The sequence below is a fragment of the Topomyia yanbarensis genome, chromosome 1 (assembly GCF_030247195.1).
Source record: "Topomyia yanbarensis strain Yona2022 chromosome 1, ASM3024719v1, whole genome shotgun sequence".
NCBI lineage: Eukaryota > Metazoa > Arthropoda > Insecta > Diptera > Culicidae > Topomyia > Topomyia yanbarensis.
In genome coordinates this window covers 133,101,712-133,127,149 of record NC_080670.1, presented here as the reverse complement: position 1 = coordinate 133,127,149, position 25,438 = coordinate 133,101,712, and the positions used below count along the sequence as shown (strand labels likewise).

Genomic DNA, 25,438 nt, shown 5'->3' with positions numbered 1-25,438 from the left:
TATTTTCATACGAATTTCTTGACTCGATTTTTCTTTTTGAGTCTTACCATTCGTCCATGCTAATGTCATAGGACGTTCAATTCCTTTTAAATGTAGTTTTTCTACTATGTCACTTTGTACCAGACTTACTGAGGACCCTGTATCCATGAAGGCAAATGTTTCTACTTCATGCGGTCCGTTCTTAAGAGTGACGGGAATTATTTGATAATGGATTATTTTACCAGAATGGTGGTAATTTATATTTTCATTGTCGCTTTCATCAGACCTTTTTTCTTGTGCTATAACATGTAACAGTTGGTGATGTCTACTTTTGCACCCTTCTATGTTACAAATTTTAGTGGTTCTACAATTCTTTACCGAGTGATTCGGTCTGCAGCACGAAAAGCATAAATTCTTCTCCTTAACGATCTTCCTCCGTTGGTCGGGAGAGAGTTCTCTAAATTTACCACAATCTATTATCCTGTGGTCAAGCTCGCATAACAAGCACTTTTGGTAGCTTGTAGCGTGATAATTAATCCTGTTAGATTTTTCTATTCTAACGGGTTTATCGTCTTGTAATCCCCGCTCAGCTATCAACATGGTAGCTAGCTTTTGCTGGGGCTGTAACCAATCAAATAAATCGCTTACCGTTGGAGCGACAAAGGAATTTGCAGTGGTTGAAAGCGCCCTTTCCTCATTAACGTGAGTTAGCCATTTTAAGTGCAGTCCCTGTGGTAACCTGCTGACTAAATCACGGACTAAACGTTGGTCATTGAGATATTCCTTACGTCCCAAACAGTCCATATTGGTGACGAGGTTACCAATTCGAGATACGAAGTCTACCATGGTTTGTGGTTGTTCGAAACGTGGATTCCTAATTTCTAACACGTCTCGTAAAAGGCCTGAATATATCAGTTCGATGCTTCCGAACTGATCCTCTAATTTTTGGATAATTTTGTTAACGTTGCGCGAGTCTAAAAGCAGCGCGTTAACTGCTTGTAGTGCGCCTCCCTTCAAGCATCTTTGCAATCGATGCAGGTTTTCTAAATCAGTGAATTCCCCTTCACGAGTTGTTTCGTAGAAGGTTTGTTTAAATCTGGGCCACATCTTACAGGACCCATCAAAATAAGGCAAGTCCATTAGGGACTGCCTTAGGGCGTACTTATTTGCGGTAGTCTGGTTACCGACGTTGATTTTATTAATTTTTTGAATTATTAAGTCAAAAATTTCCGCTTGGGGATTTTCTAATTGACTTCTCTCTTTAAATTTTCTTAATTGCCTCTCTTTCTCCGCGAGAGAGTCTCTAATAGCCTGGCACTTCCTACAAAGCCAAAGCTCGCTCTTCTTTGGCTTATGTTTCAACCCTACGCAACTCAGGTGGAACCAGCGATCGCAATCGTCGCAGGCCACCATATTGTCTACATCATTAGCTTTAACACATAGGCGACAGTTGCCATTTGGATTTTGTACAAAATTATACTCCATAACTACGCTCTTAAAATTAGCTTACTTGTTTCCTTTTCTGTGTTGGACCGACGGTGTTCTTCGTAGTCCGCAGGTGCCGGTGCGATACCGACGGTGTTCTTCCAATCTGCAGGTGCCGGCGCGAGACCGACTGTGTTCTTCTAATCTGCAGGTGCCGGCGCGAGACCGACTGTGTTCTTCCTTCCTATTAACTAGTTGCAGTAAAACATAACTTTTGTCTCCAGTTTTCCGTGAAGAAACACTACTCAACTTTTGCGTTTTCACGGATAGTTATCCAACGTTTTACATCACAACACTACTACAAATGTCAGACTGCATCAAATGTAGATTCCCCGCACCCACGTCTATCAGTGTTAATATGCGTGCTGTCAAAAGGTTCAGCAAATTCCCCTTGTCTAAGGTGTCTGCTGCGTCTCTTATACTTTCTACTAGTCACTATATACTTGGTATGTATGTTTACTTTCTATGGATCTTGTATTTGTAACACTGTATTAGAACTTTAGTTTACATTTGTATCCTCAGAAGCTGCCACTTCATCCGCGCAACCTCCCTAATCGCACTTAATCCTGGGAGAATGTTTTCTATGCTGTACACCGTTTATACTTATCACACTATTTCTGGTTATCGGCCAGGTTTCGACTGTCCGGAAGTTTCAGTGTTCAGTGATAGATTTCAACTATCACTCTCCAGTGCTCCTCTCTGGAGCCACCATGAAACAACGGGAATGTTTTCCCAACACTTTGCTTACCAGAGCGAGGCCGTGGACTTTATATCTCACCTAATATTCCTTGGGCTGTGGTCCTGCTTCCGTGGTTGGGTTTTCTTTCTTAGGAGGACGTCTGGAGTTTTAGAACTTTCAAACTTGATTTTCTTTCGTTAGTTAAAGAAGCACTGTGAATCACTTTGAAACTTGAAACTTAATTTATTCAGAAAATATTTACAAAAGTTATCTTAAAGCTACATGTTGCCCGCGCGATTCATATATCGCTACGGGAAAATTTGTCCCTTTTAGTCCTTAAGTTTTTCCCTATTCTCCTGAGATACGGTGTAGATTTCCTATGGCCTTAGAAGGGCGCAATTCCTATTTGTTTACTTATATATTTGGCCCTGCCTCTTCAAGACTGACGTATTTAACCACAATACGGATTCCTGCTATTCAATCCTAGTCCAGTCCCGCAAGGGCTCACAAAATATGCGGTTACATTTGTACCGCTTTCTAAGATTTTATTACTATCCTAACCGCAGAGTAAGTGAGAAGGAAAAACCCAAAGCTAGCTAATCGGACTGCGTATGGCACGCTTATGTATATTAGGCGCGGGAGGTTGATAAATAGACAGTGATCCCTTTTTCTGTGTTCTTTTCATTTCATTTTCGGGTTTTTAAGATCAACATCAACCTTCCCTACGCGTAGCAGTGATGCATTTCTTATGCACTGCTGACATTGTATAATTAACTCATTTGCGCGGCAACAGATGCAAAAACACAAAAGTAGAAGGTTAGTAAATTATATGTTAGTACCAGCTTTTTACTCCCAGAAAGTGCGGAGCAAACAAACAAAAAAGCGTCACTTATTTTCCGGTTTGCCATCAAAAGCATAAGTAGTGAATTACTCCCAACTTTCTACCCGCTTCTCCTGCAAGTCACCTTATATATTTCTGATTTTCTATTTCTGTTTAGATCAGCCCACCGACCCACCAGATCGGTTCCGACAGCATGAAGTAACAAGTTACTTTACGCTTGTTCGGACATGCCGTAGACTCAGGTGATTCGCATTTCTAATGCCAAAAGACCCTGACCACTACGGTAGCAGACAAAGGGTTAAGTCGCCGGTGAGCTCTAAGCTTGCATATATGATCCTTCCACGCTTTTCTAAACTTTCTCCTTTCAACACCTTGCTCTCCCTTGAGTACTATGGCTCTAAATATTGAAAAATATACTTCACCTTCCAGTCCCTTGCTAATTAAATGCCGAAAAAACTGTTGACAAATTAACTCAATAGGTCGTTAACAAAAATGGTTAACAAAAAAAAAAAAAAAAAAAAAAAATACCCACCGAGTCTGCCTCTGAAAAAGCTGGGTTATGTACACACTTAGTTTTTATTACTGGGTACAGTAAAAATTTGCTGGGGTTTTGAACAGCAAAACGTTCGGTAATCACCCCAGTAAAACAATGTCCTTACCGACTTCTCAGCAATAATAAAATAAACTTAATGTCAAAATAAACCGATAATTCAGTAAAATTTTGAAATCTTTTTCGGTGAATCTCTAATGACAGAAAAATGAAATGCTGGCTTGCTCAGTAACAATAATAAGTTAAATGTCAAAATAAACTGTTTAGTCAGTAAACTTTTGAGTTATTTTTCGGTAAATTCCTGATGACAACAACAAAAAAGTACTGACTTGCTCAGTAATTCGAAACCGAATTACGACGAATGTCCAGTTAAAGTTACTCAATTTAATAAGCGATTTTACTGTTTATTCAGTTAATTATAGTGGAAAAGAGCTATTAAAAAATAGGAATTTTCTCAGGTTTTAAATAAAGTTTGGTTGAATTTAAGCTAGATTTATTTTAAAAGATTTATTATTACTTGTAATCATATGTGTTTTGAGTTTAATCTACTCCAAACTTCTCTGGAATTTTTCTCCGGTTGTAGTAAAATTGTTCACTCGCAGTAATGAACTCAAAATAAAAGAAAAAAATTGTTTGTCGCTGGGCCGACAAGTTGCTTTGAAAACAATAATCGTTTGACAAAGCAATTCGAAACAATAACGAAAATTACGTTCGATGGTTATTTCCGTGCTTTTCCAAGCGACAATGCCAATTCCGCCATCGTCGGGAAACTCTCCCCGAATGTAGAGCATAGGATTGTCTTCCATTGTTTGTGGAATTGGATCATCAGCCTAAAATAAATATTGTGCAAAATTACATTATTTAAATCTATTATTTAAAAAAATACTTGTATCCATTCCACGATTCCTATCAACGGATTGTCTTTTGAATGGCTTGTGTTACGATTTCTCTTCATTCCCCGACTTGGGTTTTTCAAGCGAATGATTCCCAGTGTTCTGATATCATCTGTTATAAATAAGAATATATTAATTAATGACATCTCATTGCATGTAAATAAATATTACTATTCGTAATATGTTTCAACAAATCTGGATAGGCACGCAGAACTTTTGCTTGCATCAAATCGAATTCCGTCCAAAAATCAGGTGCGTTCGGAAACATGCGTTGGAAATCAAGTGTTATCTGAAATATAACAATAACTATTCGTCATTGTGTTTATTTATATAATATAAACTAACCATTTCTCCATCAAAGCTAGCAGTCACAGGATATTCCCGCAAATATTGATCGAAAAAACCGTTCTTACGGTACACATCACGATCGGTGAATGTTTCAGCCCACAATTCCATTATTCGTGCTCGTGTATTTGGACCAGGGTAAATGAATTTTAGTTCAGTAGTCTGTGGGCATGAAGAAAGAAAATAATATTGGACCATAATTGAATTCAATTGATTTACCATATCTTGAATATTAACTGCGTCATCAACAATAATATCCTGTTGCATGCTATGCTCAGTTGTTGCTGACTGCTCGAGAACATTCTTGGTTCTTTGGATGATTCTGTCATTCGATTTACGCACAAGGTATTCCAAATGGTAATGGATTCTTCCGGTATGGCGATTTTTTCCTCGAGCATGCGCATGAAACCATAAAGCTTGCGGTATGTCGGGAGTAGACGAACGCAATTGTGGATATGATTCGACTAGAGATAAAGCCGTCATGTTTTTGTAGAATGACGATGGTCTTCTGTAAAGATATATTATTTCATGATGATTGAATATGATTGGTGATTGATTTTTAAAAGCTTACACTCCATAATTTGCTCTTAGAAATTCACACAGAACTTTATTAATTTTTGAAAGGGTTCTATCATCTGCTTTCCCAGCGCTCTTTAAAGTTTCCATCACAGCCCTGCCATCATACGTTTTCTTGAATACTTTGTCGATGTTGATAACCTGGGAAACAAAAAAACCCGTTGAATATATACTGTGAAACAAAAATAAACTTTTTTACCTTTTCAACTTTGATTCCTCTGTAGGGATTATTTTGGTCTTCAGTTTCCATCCTTGTTTTCGCTCTTGATTCGCTCTCTTCATCTGTATCATCACTGTCGTTCTCTAATTCTCTTAGTTCTCCAATTTTTATTTCATCGATCACTTCTTCAACAATAGGCTCGATCATTAGTTTTTTCTGAATTCGTTGGATTGCCTTGATCAGTTTAGTTTTCATTTGTAAACGTAAAAAGTCTTGCTCGTTCAGTTCCATAAAAATATTTATATCGTCTATTCCCTCTGACACTAGAAAAGAAAGTAAACGTACGTGTCAATCGAGTTTAACAATTAAAGGGTTTATTATGTCGTTCTTGTTAGTTTGACATTTAAACCCAAACACTCAAAAATGAGGCATGTGTACACCTTTCTTTTCCGTATCGGGGTCAGCACAGCCTTCCTAGTCAAAACATCCGGCCCTTATTTCAGAATTCTGTCAGATTTCCAACTCAAATGTACCCACCCTATATTCGTAGCAAACGGAAAGTTATGGCGGGTAGCCTAGAACAAAGTTTCAATTAGTCTATCAATCGCCGGCGGCCATTGAAACCCGCCTAGTCGCCTTTTCGTTCACTGGGTAACATTTGACTCAAAATCAAAACCCGATTGTGCTCGAATCGGTTGCTTTAATTTCGAAAGAATTCTGACAGAATTCTGCATCAGATTCCCGATGAATTCTGGCTGTCATAACTCACAATATAAGAACAAAAACATCACTTTTGTTTATGTTATTAACCGCTAAGAAGAAAATTGGAAAGACTCACCAAATCTATAGTTATTGTAAAGTTGTAACCTAGTAATCTTGATTAAATAGACGCCGGGATATATATTTAGTTTTACTATGATAAGGGCTCCAAAATGAAAACGTCGTGTGCTGAAATATCTCATCGATGTGAGCAAACTGTTGAGTCAGTAAAACTTCAACTTCATAGGCCTGTAAGAATTCGTCGTATGCCACTGTATCGCATAATTTCAACAAACAATGGACCTCATTATCGGCTTCGACTAATTCCTGAATAACTCCGAATGACGGGAAAATCATATTTTGATGAGACTTTATAGCAACTATTAGATTCTTGCGGAATTCTATCCCATTGATTTCGACGGCGCTCAGACAATTGATTATTTGATGTTCTTCCAGATAATAATTGCTCAGTGTATCCTCTTGCTGGATCTTCAAATTCTGTTTGAAAATAAGCTTATTCCGAAAAGGATTATCGAGCAAATCTATAACCATAGCGAAACTTTGTCGTTCTGCTAAACTTTTGCTAATATTCTTAAAATTTCGACAATTGCCAGCTTGACGTTTAGCAGGTTTATTTTTCTGTTCAAATGGCATACAATTGAATTGTACAGCACTACCACTTTGTCTTATACATTCTGAATAATGTTGCAAATGATGTAGTTTATTTATCCGTCTTTTGAAATTCTCGCAAAAAATATCGCTGTACAGACGAATATGTTCATCGAGCCAAATCAACATATTTTCAGTCACAACCGGGGATAATAAAATTCTTGTGATGTTGATCAAATGACCGATCATTGTTATCAGCGTACAATTCTCAGACACTATGTGACCAAATAGAAATGGAAATGATCTCAAAAGCAATAGGTTCTGTGCTGCGGTCTGTTTTAATCTATGAACACCCGGTGACTTTAGCATGTCGTTAGTGAAATTACCCATCGGACGATTTTTACGATCCGCGTACCCATAGTTGAACGTGTTTATTCTGTTATTAATGAACTCTTTGGAAAATCCGAAATCTTTGTCTCTATAATATCGACTAAGAACCAACTGGAGTGTCACAGGAATAACGCCTTCGGCCAAATCGTGCATTGGATCTAGTGTCCAGTTTTTTGTAATATGGTAATTTTCAAGTGTATTCAGCAAGCATCCATCTTTTCGCAAACCGCATTCAGATGGATTTAGTTCACCGGCCTGTACTGCTTCCAAGTTTTTGTTATACCATTGAAGAGTTCTCAAGGGAAATTTTTTGGTTACATCTTCTTTAAAAATTGGGCGTGATATTGTGCATATCCGACAAAAAAAATTGGCGCTTGGGCTTAACAAGCCAAACACGTCATGAACTGCTAGAGAATCACCAATAAACATCGTAACCAGGGCACGCAGAACAAACTTTTCTGATCCATAATAAAGAGTAACTCCATGCTCAAGCTTTTTGAGATCAGCTACTAATGGTTCCAAAATCTTGTTGAAACCCTTTTGCTTTGTGATTGTGGATAGTACATACATAAGAGGGAATATTGTTTTAGGTGAACTATTCCACTTCGCAGGAAAATTTTGCACTTTAAAACAAAAATTTGAGATTTTGTTCTTTCCTGCACGTGAGCTCAGAGCGTTTCCCAATTCAACGTCGTCTTGGTATAACGTAAGTCTAATTGCATCTGGATTTTGTTTGAAATAATCATTAGACATAAATTGTTTCCCAGTTGCATACGAACTGTATTCTCTCATACCCATTTTCTCGGAAGATTCGCTTGCGTGAAGAAGCTTTCGGTTGTGTGCATCACGAAAAATTAGTTTAAGTGTATCTATTATAGGTATATACGTAAAGGTCTCGTAGCATGTTGTTAGTTTTGGAGCACTATTTTTATAGCGAATAGCGTTGCGTGTTCCGACACACTTCGGTACAGGTATGGGAACTTCTACAGCTAGTTTTTCCAGAAAAATTTTCTGTCGAGAATATGTTTGAACATCACTCAAAAGATCAACATTTCTGAACATGTTGAAAAATATTTGGGTGGTTTTGCTTCTGACGTCTATCCCATTGGCAACCAAGAATGACCTGGTTTGTTTTTCATAATATTCCGAAAGCTTCCCAACAATGTTTTCACATATTTTCACCGTTTCTCTGATTTTACAGTGCGGCAAGCTAGCATCTGCTGTGAGTTTGCAGATACTTAAAGAAACGGTTTTTTTGATCTCCTCCAAAGTTGTGAGAGAAGAGAAATCTGCCTTTTCTTCAGCGGTTTGTGTCTCATAACTTTGTTCGTCAAGATCCGGTAATTGACAATTCTCTACGTCATGGCAAATGGATCGTTGAGGGTGTTTGTTTTTTATATGGCGCTTCAAACTGGAGAAGTTTTGATACGTCATCCGGCATTGAGCAAATGTGCAATCAAATAAATAAAAATCAGTTCGAAAATCTTTTCTCGTAATGTGCCAAGATACATGACGGCTTAGTCCGTTTATGTAACCGGGAACATAACGTCTACAGAAAAAGCATTTTATTGAATCATTCGTATCCGCCATTTTTTTGAATCTCCAATCTAAGAATGTGAAAGAATTGTAATGAAAAAAAGTACTTACAAAATAAATCTTCAACACCCGCATCTTCTGCACTGAGTGTTTGAATAATTTGATCCATTTCTCACCTTCGAGGTATAAAAAACACTCAAAAATACGCTTAAACTTGTTTAACACCCCAAGCGCGTCGCGAGTTTTTCCTTAAAATGGCGACTGAAAAAATTTGACATTTGCGGTAATAGGTTTGTAAAAGTTTACGGAGTACAGTAATTTGAAATCGCTTTGCTGAACAGTCAGTTCAATTTTACTGAGCAATATTCTTCTACTGAAAAAAAAAAAGATTTTGACAAATTCAGTTAAAACCAAAGCGGAGTTCAGCAATCGCTTGGGGAAATTACCGACAGTCGTTAAGAATTACAAAATGTTCTGTATTTTTTTAATCTGATTGCTGAAATCTCCGTAAAAATATTGTTTTACTGTTCAGCCCCTCAAAAAAAATTACCGAACGACTTTTGGCTGGTTAAGTGTGTATGCTTATGTATTTGGTGTTAATCACAGCAAGAGTATTGGACCATTTCCGAATCCTGTTCAAGTATTCTAATAATCCTATTGAATTTCTTCGGCACCCCGCGACGGTGGTATGCCAGCACCAAGAAAAAAGTGTTTTTATACATTGCTGCTGAAAAACAAATAGAATTTGATCTTTTTCGGATGTCGGAGCAAATCGGGAGGAGCCGGGAAGCAAATCGGTATAGAATACAGGAATCCTGTCTTGTTTGGCCGTGTGAGCATGCTAGAGTTGCTTTGATTGTGCTATCAGCAGGAGACTGCCACCAGAATTGGTTTGCTACTTTTCAACTCGGAGGCGGACGTCACTAACCTTATTCGAGGACATTCGGTTTGCTAAAGAACGACAATAAAGCTGGTTCAATATTAGGGTAAGTCATCACTTTTCGGTTCCGTTACATTCCGTCGCATGTTTTATATGTGGCGTAGTGCTGTAACAGTGTCTCTTGCTACCAATGCAGTAAACTAATAATTTTAAGTCTAGAGCTAGGTCTAACTACCAGATTCTAACCATTTCTGTATGATGCGACTGTACGGTGGCGTAGCCATGGCGGTGTCCGTAAAATTTTAACTAAAATTTGAACTTTAATTAGAAATGCGAACCGAAAGTGTATAAATATAAAACATATGTACTTTCCTTTCATATACCACAAAATTAATATATTTTTCGAAGGATAGTATGAGACTTTAAGAATGTCCAAGGAATTTAAACATTTTTATCATATCTATTTTTGGTTTTCATAACTTGACACTTCATTATTATTATAATTATTGTTATTATTGTTATTATTATCATTATTGTTATTATTATTTTTAGTTTTATTAAGGAGATTTTCAGTCGGTGATTGGTCCATTTCCGTATAAGTGGAGAGTGCAGTTCGAAGGGACTCCCCATGAGTGAAGAATTACAGAGTTTAATACATTTTACATAATATGTCGGTTGTGTTGAAATTTTTTTGGCTGGGTTCATATTTTGTCGTCCTGAGGTTAAAGCCTTAATAAATAATAATAATAATATTTTGTCGTGCAACTCGGTGACATGTTGGGACATAGGGGGAGGGGAAGTGAGCTAGAACTTTACGTACCATGATTTTTACTGCTATTGTTTTGAAGAATTTGTTACGTACTAAGGCAGGGGTAACAATTAGTTGCATTAGGGGAGAGGGGATGCAAATTTGGGCAATCTTCAAGTTACGTGATTTAGGAAGGGTCCCTTATATTTGTAACATCGGATCTATTCCTTATATGTCAACCTAAAATGTAGGAGAAAGCAAACCACAGTGCTTGGTAGGTTAGTTATTGATGCACTTGCTTGTTATTGAAAGGTTTTCTACCCCCTTTGATTGTGGAGCTAGGTTGGTTTCAGCGTTCGGTGATCTGTTGGGCTGCGGAAAACCTCCCGTACACCCGATATGTATGGCACGGGACCCGTGGCGTAGATGTTTTGCCTGAGTGTTCGAGGTAGAAGGTTTGTTTGATAGATGGGCTGTTTTAGTGGGATCTTACTATATTTCATCAAATAGTTTTGCGTCTTTCAGGAAAGACATTAAAATTTCTCCGTGATTTATGTCGTTTCCTAACACCTTCCGAATTGGCGGGAGAAAATCGTACTGAAGCCGAAAGTTCGCAAGCTCCCAGCAGTTTATAAGGATATGCACTGAGTCTAATATTGCAGCTATTGCATATGACGAGGTCTACACGGGAGATGGTGTGTTTTTGTGCCATTCTGGTGTGCCCCACACGTAGTCGAGAGGGAATCATCTGTTTAGTTCGACTAGTGTGGTGGTCCCATCTTTCAAGGGTTCCTTTTATTTTCTGCGGATGTCCTTTGAGACTCCTCTAGTGCGTTGTGAAGAGGTTGACTAGTCCGGCTTTGAAGCGTTTGAATATGAGTAAAGCCATGTGAAGTGATCCTCGAATTTTTCGCAGTATCACCGATTTTCATGAGGTATATTTTATTGTATAGGGATTATGGTGAAAAGCTTTTGGTATAAATATTTCGTTAAAACTCCTTTTTTTTCTTTGAGATATTAAACTTTATTGCATGATAAAATTTTAAATTTTTAATCTCAAAAACTACTGATGATAATTGAACGATTTTTTGTACACTTATAGAATGATATTAACACTATATCATAAATATATATTAACTGTATAATTGAGTAAATAACGGTACTTTGCATCTATTTAAAAATTTCAATTGTATTTTTTCAAGTGTTCTTCGCGCTAAAAATTTTCAAGAAGTATGTCAAATTACGCAGCAATACTTCACCTTTAATAATCTGTACTGATAATTTTTCATTTTTGTTCCCATCTAGAGTTATAGATGATTTTGTAACAGTGCGCTTTTTCAACGCGGACCACTTTGATGCAGCCCGCGAGAACGGGAGCACGTCGTTTGGCATAAGTTCGTATGGCATTAGTTCATTTGGCATAATGTTCATTTGGCATAACAGCAGGTGACACATGCTTTCGTTTGGCATAATGTTCATCTGGCATAATGGTCATTTGGCATAGGGGTTTTTTTGGCATAATGGTCGTTTGGCATAATTTGAAATATACATTGAAATCTCTGTTATACTAGGTGTTGACGCCTAATGTGGCTACGCCACATCGCTTAAAGTTTGGTGCTGTCTGACATCGCTCCGCTCTGTCGGACTTAAACTAGTTGATAGCCCCTATGTTTGAGTAACCCGGGCAAACGAGTGGATCATAGGTCTGCTTGTGACGGGACGCCGCTTCTGACGGCGGGTCGGCGGCCGCCTCGGATCGGTTATGCGACTGAGCCAAGGGCTATTTGGTATATAGATCCAAAGAACTGCTCATCTTTGAAAGAAGGAATCAACCCCTAAGTTTGAGTAAACCGAGCAAGCGAGGAGATCACTACCCAGGTAACCAACGAGAATTAGTGTATGCAGTAAAGTAGCATAAAATTTACATTTCAGATGCTTCTTGCAGTATATTAGCATTCGTTATGGATAACTGTTGTTAATCAGCATTCAAAAACTGTTTATAAACTCCTTGCCAGTAAGCACTATTCTGAATGCACAACAGTAGTAAAAAAACATTTTCATGGCACAGCAGTAATGTAGCCATATATTTTGCCAAAAGCGACATTTAAAATGACTTAAGTTATTAAGTTATCGTTAAGACACATTCAGCATGCTTATTGGTTACCTGGGTAGTTTACTTGCGAGGGCTATTTGGCATACAAATTCAAAGAACTGCTCATGTCTGAAACACATGAACAGTTCTTTGAATTTGTATACCAAATAGTCCTCGCAAGTACACTGGTTTGCCCGGTTTACCCAAACTTAGGGGTTGACTCCTTCTTTCAAACGTGACCAGTTCTTTGAATCTGCATTCCAAATGAGTTCGCAAACAAACTGTTGAACTGCTCGTTTACCCTGTTTACCTTAATCACAGATAACAGACATTTGGGCTAGAACAAAATTTCTTAAAAAACCTGTGTAAACTTTCAAATTGATAAATGTTGGAAATCCGTGTTTCACTATTGCCATCTAAGCAACTGTTTGCTACACAACTGCACTCAAACTATATTGCATCGATCACTGCGCCATCTACAAACGTTTGCCAAACGTGTTTCAGAGTCCGATTTATTCGGAATTTGAGTAGCGGGTATTTACACACGTTTCGAATCGAGCCTAAACGTCTGTTATCTGCGCTTAAACATAAGGGTTGATTCTTCTTTCAAACATAAACAATTCTTTGAATCTATATACCATATAGCCCTTGGCTCTGTCGCATAAGCGAGTCTAAGGATCCGCTGGATTTGGTGGCCGCCGACCCGCCGTCGGAAGCGGCGGCCCCTCGCAAGCAATCTTGTGATCCACTCGTTTGCCCGGATTATTCAAACGCAGGGGCTATCAACTAGTTTGAGTCCGACGGAGCGGAGCGATGTCGGACAGCACCAAACTTAAAGCGATGTGGCGTAGCCACATTAGGCGTCAACACCTAGTATAACAGAGATTTCAATGTATATTTCAAATTATGCCAAACGACCATTATGCCAAATGGTTATTATGCCAAACGACCATTATGCCAAATGAACGTTATGCCAAACAAAAGCATGTGTCAGCTGCTGTTATGCCAAATGCACATTATGCCAAATGAACTTATGCCAAACGAACTTATGCCAAACGACGTGCTCCCCGCGAGAACTTACATATTGGCAACGCTAACAATAGCTAACAACACGGAGTATGATCAGTATTGTTAGTGTTTCCTGGATGGCCAGACAAATAGGGTCATGTCGTGTTAGGATGAGTTGGAAATTGGCTAGGTTCATTCTCAGCCCATTAGCGTTCCACTGTACCGCATGAATCGTTTTAGTTATAGCTGCATTTGTACTGCTGAAGCTGCACGAACTGGGTGGTGAGGCGATTTCTTATATATCCGCCAAAGATAATGGGGATGCTTGCGCAGGACATTTCGGTTCGAAATTGTACGGGGCATGTGGAGAATGATACGGGCAGCGATCAGGCTTCCGTAAGGAATCATATGTTGGATATCTACGGGGTCGTGCAGTGTGGTGTTATAGAGCTTATTCTTGGGGAGGGGGTATCGGGGGCATGTTCTTCAAATCCGTGCACCGAACTGTTGTCAGGCGATGTCCGAAGATTACCGGGCTCCACGAGCATCTCGGGATTCGGTTGGACGTGCGCCCGAATGTTTCTCCGAGGGCCTCTTCTCTTGGAGGGTGGCCAGGAGACGTCAGTGCCACTATGTACTTAACGTGATGGAGAGACGTCGTGAGCCGGCTTCTTGTTGGATAAGCTTGTAACTGGCTTGCCCAAAATTGTAGTGTATAGCACTGTGTGTTTTCTGAACCGGGTGGCATGGCATGAATGGTTATGTGGGATGGTAGATACTGTGGTCAGTGTTTCTGGTGTAGCACGGCTTTAGCATTTAGATTTTTATTTGGGTTTTGAGGAACAAATTCCAATTATGCTTGGAGATTGTCCCGCTACCTACACTAGCGGGAGTTTTTTTGTTAGGGGAAACTTTGCCACTGCGACCACTTTTCAGGTTATCTTTTGTGGCTGCCCCTGTTTGCTCTACATGTTACAAATTGTCCGAATCCAATGTAGTTGGAAGCGAGTTGTTTGTTTTGTCCACATGTGTCGTCCCAACCGGGTAGCACATTATTATTGTAGCTGAGGATCCGTTTGGGACAGGTATGCCATATCTCGTGAGGCGTCATAAGATGCCTTCCGAAGTATCGCTCCCTTCGTAGAAATAGTACTGCATAATAATAATATAAGCTAGTCTTGTCTGGTAAATGCACGTAACCTGGAAGCCCCAGACACGACAGGACGAAACGGACAGATGACGGACTGCATTCTTCAATGCACGGGTACTGATCTCAAAAAACCCTTTTGGAAAAACATTATATTTATTTCTGAACAGCCAACAGTAGTACTGTTCAATGCACCTTTTCATCACATTATGCAGCGCATTTATTCGTCAAGCATACATCAATTCATTAACCCTACCCCAACCCACACCCTGATCCTCTCCCATGGCGTTTTGGAAGTCCGCATAGACTATTCTGCCATTATTCCTCCTATCATCGGCCTTGGACTAGCTTGCGCTCTCATTGCCCCACCAAATGCTGCAAAATGAAAATGAAATTATTATACTACCATATTCATTTTATTTTTTTTATATCTTAAATACGTTTATTTAGGCCCAAATGCTGTAGCTTAACGAGGCCGATAATTCATTTTTTTTAATTGCATGTCACATGTTAGTGGGGGAAGGGAAAGCCGTATTTAGGGGCGGCTTGCTCCCCTCTTATGTAAGTAAAGGAAAAAGGTAGGGAGTGGGATACATATTGTGTAATTGACATCGTCGTTTGCTGATTGATCATTGTGGCGGATATGCACACTTTGTTGTAGTGTTGTAGTTTCCAGCCTGTAATCGCAGGGGTGAGGGGAGGGTCGATATTTCGGATAATTATTGGCACTCTGATGCTGTCATGATGTTCTCTATATCATCAGCATGTGAGGTATGTCATGATGTTCTGGATAGACGGTTATCAAGAAGGGTGTGCACCGAAGACTCGTGAAGCAATGCCATATTGTAGATACAGGGATAGGTTGGTGAGATTCTACTGTGAATGAGAATGAGAGAGGGGAAAATGTATTAAACTTGGACATCAATAATTTTCAAAAAGATATAGATAAGAAAAATATAGAGGTGGTCACGGCTTGCTAGTACGTCCCGGACTGGCACATAGGGTGATCTACCTCGGGCCCGAATTAGTTGGGACTTGGCAACACAGTACTCTGCGCACAGGCCAAACAACATGCTCGATGTCGTGATAGCCGTTCTCACAAACACAATGATTACTTTCAGCAAGCCCTATACGACGGAGATGCGCGTCAAACGAGTAGTGGTTGGACATGATCCTTGCCATCGTTCGAATAAAGTCCCGGTTCACATCCAACCCCTTAAACCAAGCATTCGTTGATACCTTCGGGATAATGGAATGTAGCCACCGTCCCAGATGCCCATTGCTCCATGAGGTTTGCCAACTATCGAGCATCCTCTGACGAGAGCTACTGAAAAATTCATTGAAGCAAATTGGTCTTTCGTAAGTGTCGCCTTCTAATGCGCCCACCTTGGCTAAAGAGTCCGCCTTCTCATTGCCCGCAATAGAACAATGTGACGGGACCCAAACCAAGGTAATCTGGTATGATTTTTCAGATAAAGCACTCAGATATTCCCGTGTTTTCCCCAGGAAATACGGTGAGTGCTTTCCAGGCTTCGCCGCACGGATGGCCTCAATGGAGCTGAGACTATCCGAAACGATGAAGTAATGGTCTGAGGGCAGGGTGTCAATGTTCCCGAGAGTATACTGAATGGCAGCTAATTCTGCGACGTAAATTGAAGCAGGATCATTGAGTTTGAATGAGGCAGCAAGATTTTCGTTGAAGATTTTGGCGCAGTCGATTTGATGGTATTTGTTATAGAAAATATTTGGGATCCCTTGTGGGCGAATATGATCCGGAATTCCACGAATCTCTTCCTTCATGGATGTATCGAAAAATACAGTTGGATCAGAAATATCTAAGAGATGAGCACGGTTGACGTTATACGTAGATGAATTGATGCTCTGTGCCATGTAATCGAAGTACAAGGACATGAATCGGGTCTGAGAATTAAGCTCGACAAGCCTTTCGCAATTTGCAATCACCAATGGGTTCAGAATATCGCATCGAATGAGCAATCGATATGAGAGGTCCCAGAATCGATTTTTCAGCGGAAGAACGCCCGCCAGCACTTCGAGACTCATCGTATGGGTCGAGTGCATGCAACCCAAGGCAATACGCAGGCAACGATACTGGATTCGCTCCAGTTTGATGAAGTACTCCAACACTGATAATATCGTTGTTTGGTACAGCCTGATTAGGTCTCCTGAATGGGCACCCCACCACGCTCCAGTTATTGTACGGAAAAAGTTGATCCTTTGTTGGCACTTCTGTTTCAGATACCTAATGTGACATCCCCAGGTACCTTTAGAGTCGAACCATACCCCGAGATATTTGAATGTTGAAGCCTGAGCAATAGTTTGATCCATTAATTGAAGCTGTAGTTGCGCTGGTTCACGCTTTCTTGAAAATACGACTAGCTCAGTTTTCTCCGTGGAGAACTCGATACCCAGCTGGAGAGCCCAAGCAGACAAATTGTCCAAGGTATCTTGCAGTGGTCCTTGCAAGTCGACGGCTTTAGGACTTGTAATAGAGACCACACCGTCATCTGCAAGCTGCCTTAGCGTGCAGGAATTGACAAGACATTCGTCAATGTCATTCACGTAATAATTGTAGAGGAGAGGGCTTAGACATGAGCCCTGGGGAAGGCCCATGTAGCTAAATCGTGATGTCGATAAATCTCCATGCGAGAAATGCATTTGTTTTTCAGACAACAGGTTTTGCAAAAAGTTATTTAAAATTGGCGAAAGACCATGCTGGTGCAACTTCTCATAAAGAATGTTGATAGAAACTGAATCGAAAGCCCCCTTAATATCCAAGAATACTGATGCCATCTGCTCTTTGTTAGCATATGCCATTTGAATTTCTGTTGAGAGCAACGCAAGGCAATCGTTCGTCCGTTTGCCTTTGCGGAAGCCAAATTGTGTATCTGACAGTAAGCCATTTGTTTCGACCCAATTATCGAGGCAAAACAAGATCATTTTTTCGAATAACTTCCGGATACAGGACAGCATTGCAATCGGACGATACGTATTGTGGTCGGAGGCTGGTTTTCCTGGTTTTTGGATGGCGATGACCCTCACCTGTCTCCAGTCATGTGGGATAATGCTACCCTCAAGAAACCTATTAAATAAATTCAACAAGCGTCTTTTGGCAGTCTGGCAGATGCTTCAACAAGTTGAATTTGATTCTATCTGGCCCCGGGGCTTTATTGTTACCCGATAAGAGAGCAAGTGAGAACTCCACCATCGTAAACGGTGTTTCGTTCGCGGTATTGTAAGGCGACGCGGCGCGGTAGATTTTCTGTGCCGGGGCGGAATCCGGACAAACCTTCTTGGCGAAATCGAATATCCAACGGTTTGAATATTCCACGCTCTCGTTAGTACTGTTTCGGTTTCGCATACGTCAGGCCGTGCCCCAAAGAGTGCTCATCGATGTTTCTCTTGTTAACCCGTCGACAAACCGGCGCCAGTAACTGGGTTTCTTAGCTTTCATTAAATTTTTCATTCGCTTTTCTAATATCGCGTACACTCGATAACTAGCAACTAACCCGTCGTTCCGGAAGGTTTTATACGCGGCAGCTTTCTCCGCGTACACGTCTGAGCACTCTTTGTCCCACCACGGGTTGGGAGAACGTTTTTGGGTGTTCACGTCGGGTACTCGGCTGAGTTTGAATCGCGGTATCGAGAATCGAGTTGGACAAAAACTTATATTCTTCCTCCGGGGGAAGTACCTGTGTTGAATCGATAGTTTTGAATATCTCAGCAGCGTAGCTCTTCCAATCAATGTTTCGTGTGAGGTCATAGGGAACATTGATTGCTGCCGATGGTCTTGAACCAGTGGTGATTGCAATTACAATTGATAAGTGGTCACTACCGTGGGGATCAGATATTGCCTTCCACTTGCAATCTAACCGTAGTGATGTCGAGCATAAAGATATGTCCAGTGCACTTGCTTGCACAGGTAGTCTAGGAATCCGTGCCATTTCCCCTGTGTTCAGAATTGTCATATTGAAGTTGTCACAAAGGTCTTGAATTGTCGAAGATCGATTATCGTCGTATAGACAGCCCCACCCCGTACCGTGAGAGTTAAAGTCTCCAAGAAGCAGGCGGGGCGAGGGAAGGTGTTCAATCACGTTGGAGAATCTTCGATATCCCATCATGGCCCTAGGAGGAATGTAAATAGAAGCAATGCAAAGATCTTTGCCTTTGATTGTTGTTTGACAGGCGACAACTTCAATGCATAGCGTCGAAGGGAGGTTGATTTGATTGAAGGAGTAGCACTTTTTGATCCCTAAAAGTACCCCTCCATATGAGTCTTCTCGATCCAAGCGGATAATGTTAAAATCGTGGAAGTTGAGGTTTATATTAGAAGTTAGCCATGTTTCACATAAAAAAAATCAGATCTGATCAGATCCCTGATTCCGTCTAATAAGTTAGCCATCGAGGGATACGATCGCTGTAAGGAGGAGCCATTGTTCAGTCAATTGTTTTAAAAATGTTCTTACTGTTGGTAGAATAGCAACCAGCAAGCTTTTCAGAGGATCGGTAATGTTGAAAGCTGTGAATATCCAGTCCACAATGTCAGAAAATTTAAGGAATTCCGTTTTAGGTTGAGTTTCTGACTATAAAATTGGAGCACTTGGGATTTTTGGTGCGCCGGGGAGTGCTGGAAACTCTTGGTTGTATCTCAATTTCCCAAAACCAGGAGGTATTATCTTCGTATTTGTACCAGTACTTCCAGTTGATGAATTATTTTTATTTTGTACCCTTGTTTGGGACAACCTAGGACCCTTACGAGGAAGTTCAGGTGAGTTTTGATTAGGTCTTTTCCTAGAGTTTCCAAGCGGAGCCAAAGATGCCCCTCGCAAGGGTCGTTAGAGGCGTTATCGTCAGTTGGCAAGAGAGCGAATGGGTTTTCGGAGATAAGTGGAACAGCTCTTTTAAGCATTTCTGCGTAAGAGCGTCTGGAGCGATCTTTGGCGTATCGCTTCAGTTTATCCGCGCGAAGTTTGTACTTTGGGCATGTCAAAAGTGCATGCGGATTTTCCCCACAGTAAACACTCTTCTCAGCGGGCCTACGGCAAGTATCATCCGCATGGCGCTCCCCACATTTACCGCACCGTTGCTTGTTGCTACAGTAGGTGGCCGTGTGACCTAGCTGCTTGCAGTTGGAACAATTCATGACCCGCGGTACAAACAGGCGTACAGGTAGACGAGCTCCTCCCACTTCAACGTAGCTCGGAAGTGCAGATCCGGCGAAGGTTACGCGAAACGAGTCTGATGGATAGTAATTCCCATCTGCGAAGGACTTTGAGTGCAATTGCTTGCACTCCAAAATCTTAACTGATTGAAGGTTAGGATCCTTAAAGCGGCCAGCCCCATCATTCATCAGATCATCGACAGTTAGACCCGCATCACTTACCACACCGTCGATCTCCACATCACGAGAAGGGATGTAGACGCGATACTCCAGCGTAAAGAGGCTATTGCTAACGATATCATTGGCCTGTTTCAAGTCAGTAACGACTACGCGCAGTGTATCTGACTGAACCTTTTTAATCTCGGTTACGGCCGAGTAACGTTTTGTCAGCTCCCGTGCAACAGTTATGCTGTTTTACGGTTTATTTTTAGGCCGAAAGTATACCACCCAAGGACCAGCGGATCCATCCTGGTAAACCTTGACTCGGGGGGGCTGTGAGATATTGGGGGAAAGTGGGGGAAGTGGATCGATCATAACTTCATCTGTCTCAGTATCAGATACACGTTCTTCTTCCCCATAATATTCGTCTTCGGAGGGTGATCCTTCTGTTTGTTCCATTTTGTTGCGGGACCAACACGCTCGACCGCACTATTTAATTTAAATCAAAATAAAAAAAATCAAAAACAATAATAAAAAAAATCAATAAGAAAAGTAAAAAACGAAACACTTCACCAGTTCACTCCTGACGAGCTGGTAGGTGAATTGATCCTTCGTTTGTTTTATCCGTCACCCGCGTGACCTTCACACAGTAGAGAGCTGATATAGCTCGTCTAAACAAAGCCGTCTTTCAGGCAAGAAAACTGTTTAGTAACGCACTTCACTGCACTACCTTCACCGATATCGCAGGTAATACTGCAGCCTCTGCCACAGCAAGCACCTTCGTACTACCGAAAAAACTAAACCACACCGGAGAGAACAAAAAGCACTTGTTTCTCGGTACAACGTTCTGTTACGAATGATATTCATTTTAGTTACCATTTCCAATACCTTCCGTATATTCTATATTGAAGATTTGTATACTACATTTCACTTTTGTGCACTAGGTTAATATTGCTCTGGTGGTCTTTGTTATTCATGTATCTGTTTACGCTGCTTCAAGTAGCTGCGGTGAATGATCATGGTCTACTTGTTATCACGGGCAGCGTTTACTGCCAGCTCCAATACTTGGGCAGCAAAATATTCCTTCATTGATGCCAGGTAGACGGGTGTTCCTTCACCGACACGCTCGGCGCAATGACCGTTTCTCAGCAAACGACGGGCTCGACCGACATGAGCGTAATACATAAAAATCTAATTTTTGATTCAATACAATTGCAGATATACATTCAAAAACTCAGGTACCATTCCGGCTGAAAATTTTGAAGCGGGGCCCCTATATTGAAACGTTAGAAGTATTCTACTTCAAAATGTTTTCACAACATTTCAAATGTCTTCAAAATGAAAACATGTTTTCATATCTGGCATCGCTGATCGACAGGGATGAAACGAAATGTACTTAACTTTAAGGTGCCATTTACTTTGTTTTACGTTTTAAATTTCTTAAAGCTAGAGGATTATGCATTGATTTTTTTTTATTATGAAACTAAGAAAAATATTAACTTTCAGTTTCAGGCATCGTGTGATCAATGGCATGGAATACAGACCCGGACGGCCTTCATCAGGAACCACCATGTACAGGGTGGTCCCCCTCGAGCCGGCAGGGGTTCCTTCAGACGATTTCGTAATACGGCTCGGATGCGGATCAGGCAACACAACAAGTTGCGCGTGTGGTGTTTGTGCTGTAGGTCCCGTGCTTGTTTAATCATTCGATAGAGATGCTTCGTATCACTTTGAAGTCGCATCAAACCGTGATAACCGGAGCCACAGGCGCAGATATCGCTATTTGTGAGCCCAATACGTCGGAGATTAGAGCCTGATGTTTAACGTGTTGATCAGGAATCGAAGCATCACACGGATGAAATCCCGACCCACATCCATTCCTCTAAACTTTCTGGATAATAGCTTCTATTGAGCTGAAGTTGTCCGAGGTAATGATCGGTGGGTAAAGTATCAATAATTTTAAGAGCCGTCTGTGTATAACATTTTGTGGCAGTCGACTTCTCAAAATTTACTATAAGATGTTTGGAATCATTTAGCCTCAATTTTACCGGATACCGCGGATGAGTAGGTTCTTCCAATCAATATTTCTTGTGAGGTCATACGAAACATTGATTGTATTCGGTGGCCCTGAACTGTTAACAATAGTAATTTCAATTGACAGATAGTCACTGCCGTGGGGAAGTTAATGAATGAGGGAGGCGGTGAATCTGAATGTTGGTTTCGGTAAATACAAGCAGAAATAATTGATTTTGAAATTTCGAAGCACATGTAATCTAATCATAGCGATGTCGACCAGAGGGACAAGTTTAATGCACTCGGTGTGCTGAATAAGCTGGAATCCGTGTCATTTCACTCGTTTTTCAAAATGGTCACATTGAAGTTGTCACAATCACGATCGATTATCGTCATGAAGACATCTCCATGCCGTACCGTGGGAATTGAAATCACCTGAAACTAGTCTCGGTGCGGGGAGGACTTCCGCTGTCGGTGGCCAACTGAGGCTCTAGAGGAGGTGTAGGTGGAAGCAATGCATTCTACTTTAGCAAGCGATAACTTCCCGAGCAAAGTCGAACATCAAAAATACAACAAGTAGAAATCATATTTTGATAATAGCATCAAATTGAAATCTTAGTTTGCTATCAGTTTTAGATTTTTTAAATATCACATCAAATTTTTATCTCGTTTTGCTATCCTAGTTTCTTAGAAGAATTTTCTATGTTTTTATTTCTTTGGTGTAACATCAAAGTGAATACATATTTTGTTATCAAAAAAAATTTCAACATCTCAATGAGCTTTTAACACAGAGAACAGACATCCATGATCGAACAAAAATATTTAAAAAACGTGTGTAAACATTTGAATTAATATAATAAAAACACTAGCTCCGCCACACCAACCTATCCCAACTATCCGTCAAATCGATTCCGGAACCGGTTCGAAATCCTGGATGGATTCTGCATGGAATCTAACTCAAAGAAAACAACCGATTCTGACTCTATCGGTTGGCGCATTTGAGCTGGAATTCATGCTGGAAGTCCGAATCGGTTCCGGACTAGTTTGACTGGGTAGAGGAATAACCGCTGTCAATTCTGTCGCACTCAGCCACAAAAAAAACATGACGACAGTAGCGCACCTGGTTTAGATATCCAAACTACCTTCGAAACCGTTAGAGATTTTACACAAGTTGAATGCTGAAGATGGACGTCTGTTCTCTGTGCTACAAGTGCAATCTGTTTTAAGAGCGGCTTCAAGAGCGCCATAAAACTACAATTGCTACTAGAGCTGTAAATATACGATCAAAGATTCCACATAGGGATACCCGAGTACCTGGTACCGCAGTTGGCGCCGTAACAAGTATATTCATGTCAAATAGTTCTGAGGTAAGCAACATTTGACATAGGTACCAACATCGAAAGAATTTTACGCAGAGGATACATGCTATATAAATTCAAAATAGCGTCATAACTATTTGCCATGAAAGCGACTCAAGTGTACTCCAGTATTCAATACAAATAAACTCGTTCTTATGCGATACTTATGCTATTCAATAATACCGTTGCAGCGATGTCTAAGCCGGAAACATCCTGCTGACCGAACAGGATGTAGACAGGTTAGCCGACAGCGATAGTGCAGCTATCAAATGCCCTGCCAATAGTTTTGTCGGAACACCTTACTGGATGGCCCCGGAAGTGATTCTGGCGATGTATGAAGGATAGTATGATGGCAAGGTGGATGTTTAGTCACTAGGAATTACTTGTATCGAGCTGGAGAAACGGAATCATTCCTACTTCAACATGATGGAAATGTTGACGCTGTATCACATTGCGCAAAATGAGGCGTCCACGTTGCAGGTAAATGTGCAACATCCACAGGATGCTTTAAAGTTGATCTGACCACTGTTTTACATACTTCAGGCTACGGACTGGAAAGATGTGTTCAGCAGTTTTGTTTTTTGCTTGAAGAAACCTTCGGTAGAGTAACCAAACTCTAGTAAACTGTTAACTCATTCATTCATAACTAGGATACGATTGCTAATGTGCTAATTGATTTGATAGCAAGGTAAGTTATCATTATGAACGATCCGCGGTACATAATACATTTTTTTCATCGTTACAGAACAATAGCTGCCGTTACAGAATTGGACAATCTGAACTGTAGGAAGATGAACAAAATTTAAATGGCCAACTCCTGCGAAACGGAAGTAACGTCGGCGAGAACACACCGGACGAGCGAATCGGTGGCGACAGTAGTACAAATAACAGGATCACCTTAGAACATTCACTCCATTCGGTGGATCAGCTTGGTGGAATTATACGGAATGCTTCGAGGCATCAGCTGCCAGGATCCGGGCTGACGCCAATGCACAACAGTAGTATGAATAACTCTAGCGATCGGGGTAGTTTGAAACCTGGCGACGGTATTGGTCGGATGGATTCCGGAATTGGTGGAGGCAGCAGCGAAGGTATAGACAGCTGGTGGAAGTTGTTCTGGACTCTTGCTCCGGAAACATCAGTGTTCATGCCACACGCAGAAAAATAATTTTTAATGTCAAATAATATGAGGGTTGAAATAATAAATTTACCAAGTTGTTCTGTGTTCAATAAAAAATACATGTTTATATAAATAAAATAATTGTTGAAATAATTCTGAAGAATTTATTGGATCAAACATGGAAAATAGTTGGACCAACAAAATTTTTTATTGATTATATCATAACAACAATCGAAACAACAAACAACTTTGTTGAATCAATGAGCTCGTTTTGTTGAAAAAAACTAATAAAATATTTGGATCAATGCATGTCAAATGTTCAATACAAAAAACATTTTTGTTTAATCAAATAATATCTTTTATTGTTTTAAACATAACAAAGATTTGAATCAATGCATAGCAAATATTGAAGCAAAACCAATTTTATTGTATATAAAATATGCCTATTCTTTAATAGGAACCAAAGGCCAACTGTCATGGTGACAAATTTAGAACAAACCATTACTCGCTGACGATAGATAACATCAGTACAAATGAACCTCACAAAGTAAATACTTGCCATTGACTTATTGGCCTTTCTCTAAAAACAGGCTACAAACGCATTAATTTTACGCAGTCAAATCATTCTGGAACCGCTTCGGAATCCTGAATGGATGCAGTATGGTCCAGTCAAACCCATTCCGGGATAGGTTAGGAATTCTGAATGGATTCATTATGAGTTTCAGCTCAAAGGCAACAACCGATTCCGACTCAACCGTTTGTTGCATTTGAGCGAGAATCCATAAGGGATTCCAAACCTGTTCCGGAGTAGGTTTGCTTGGAATGAAATGAAATTTTATTACATGCAGCGCATACGATTCCAATCACCGTCCCTTTATGTAGTACCTTTGGCCGTGCGCGTGGTTTATTCCAGATATGCGCTATAATGTAGT

At 40.4% G+C, this 25,438-nt stretch overlaps 1 protein-coding gene and 1 long non-coding RNA gene across 2 annotated transcripts; one reads left to right on the top strand and one right to left on the bottom strand.

The window, feature by feature from the left end:
• Positions 1-4,059: 4,059 nt before the first annotated feature.
• On the bottom strand, positions 4,060-6,618 carry LOC131676361 (uncharacterized). The gene is made up of 7 exons (XM_058955441.1): positions 5,548-6,618; positions 5,344-5,489; positions 4,992-5,280; positions 4,773-4,934; positions 4,599-4,716; positions 4,421-4,539; positions 4,060-4,364 (listed from the first exon to the last, which is right to left on the bottom strand). Exons 1-7 carry the CDS (start codon positions 5,797-5,799, stop codon positions 4,080-4,082), a joined length of 1,371 nt encoding a protein of 456 aa, XP_058811424.1. The 5' UTR covers positions 5,800-6,618; the 3' UTR covers positions 4,060-4,079.
• A 16,410-nt stretch (positions 6,619-23,028) lies between these two features.
• LOC131688681 (uncharacterized) lies at positions 23,029-24,576 on the top strand. The gene is made up of 3 exons (XR_009305291.1): positions 23,029-23,866; positions 23,930-24,074; positions 24,132-24,576. It is a non-coding gene; the product is annotated as an uncharacterized LOC131688681 (long non-coding RNA).
• The last annotated feature ends 862 nt before the right edge of the window (positions 24,577-25,438 follow it).

What these genes read in the sequence shown, in the direction of transcription:
- LOC131676361 (XM_058955441.1), bottom strand. Translation starts at nt 5,799, where the DNA reads ATGGAACTGAACGAGCAAGACTTTTTACGTTTACAAATGAAAACTAAA. An exon ending in GAGGAATCAAAGTTGAAAAG is followed by an intron (nt 5,490 to 5,547) that starts GTAAAAAAGTTT and finishes TTTGTTTCCCAG; the next exon opens with GTTATCAACATCGACAAAGT. An exon ending in CAGTTAATATTCAAGATATG is followed by an intron (nt 4,935 to 4,991) that starts GTAAATCAATTG and finishes TCATGCCCACAG; the next exon opens with ACTACTGAACTAAAATTCAT.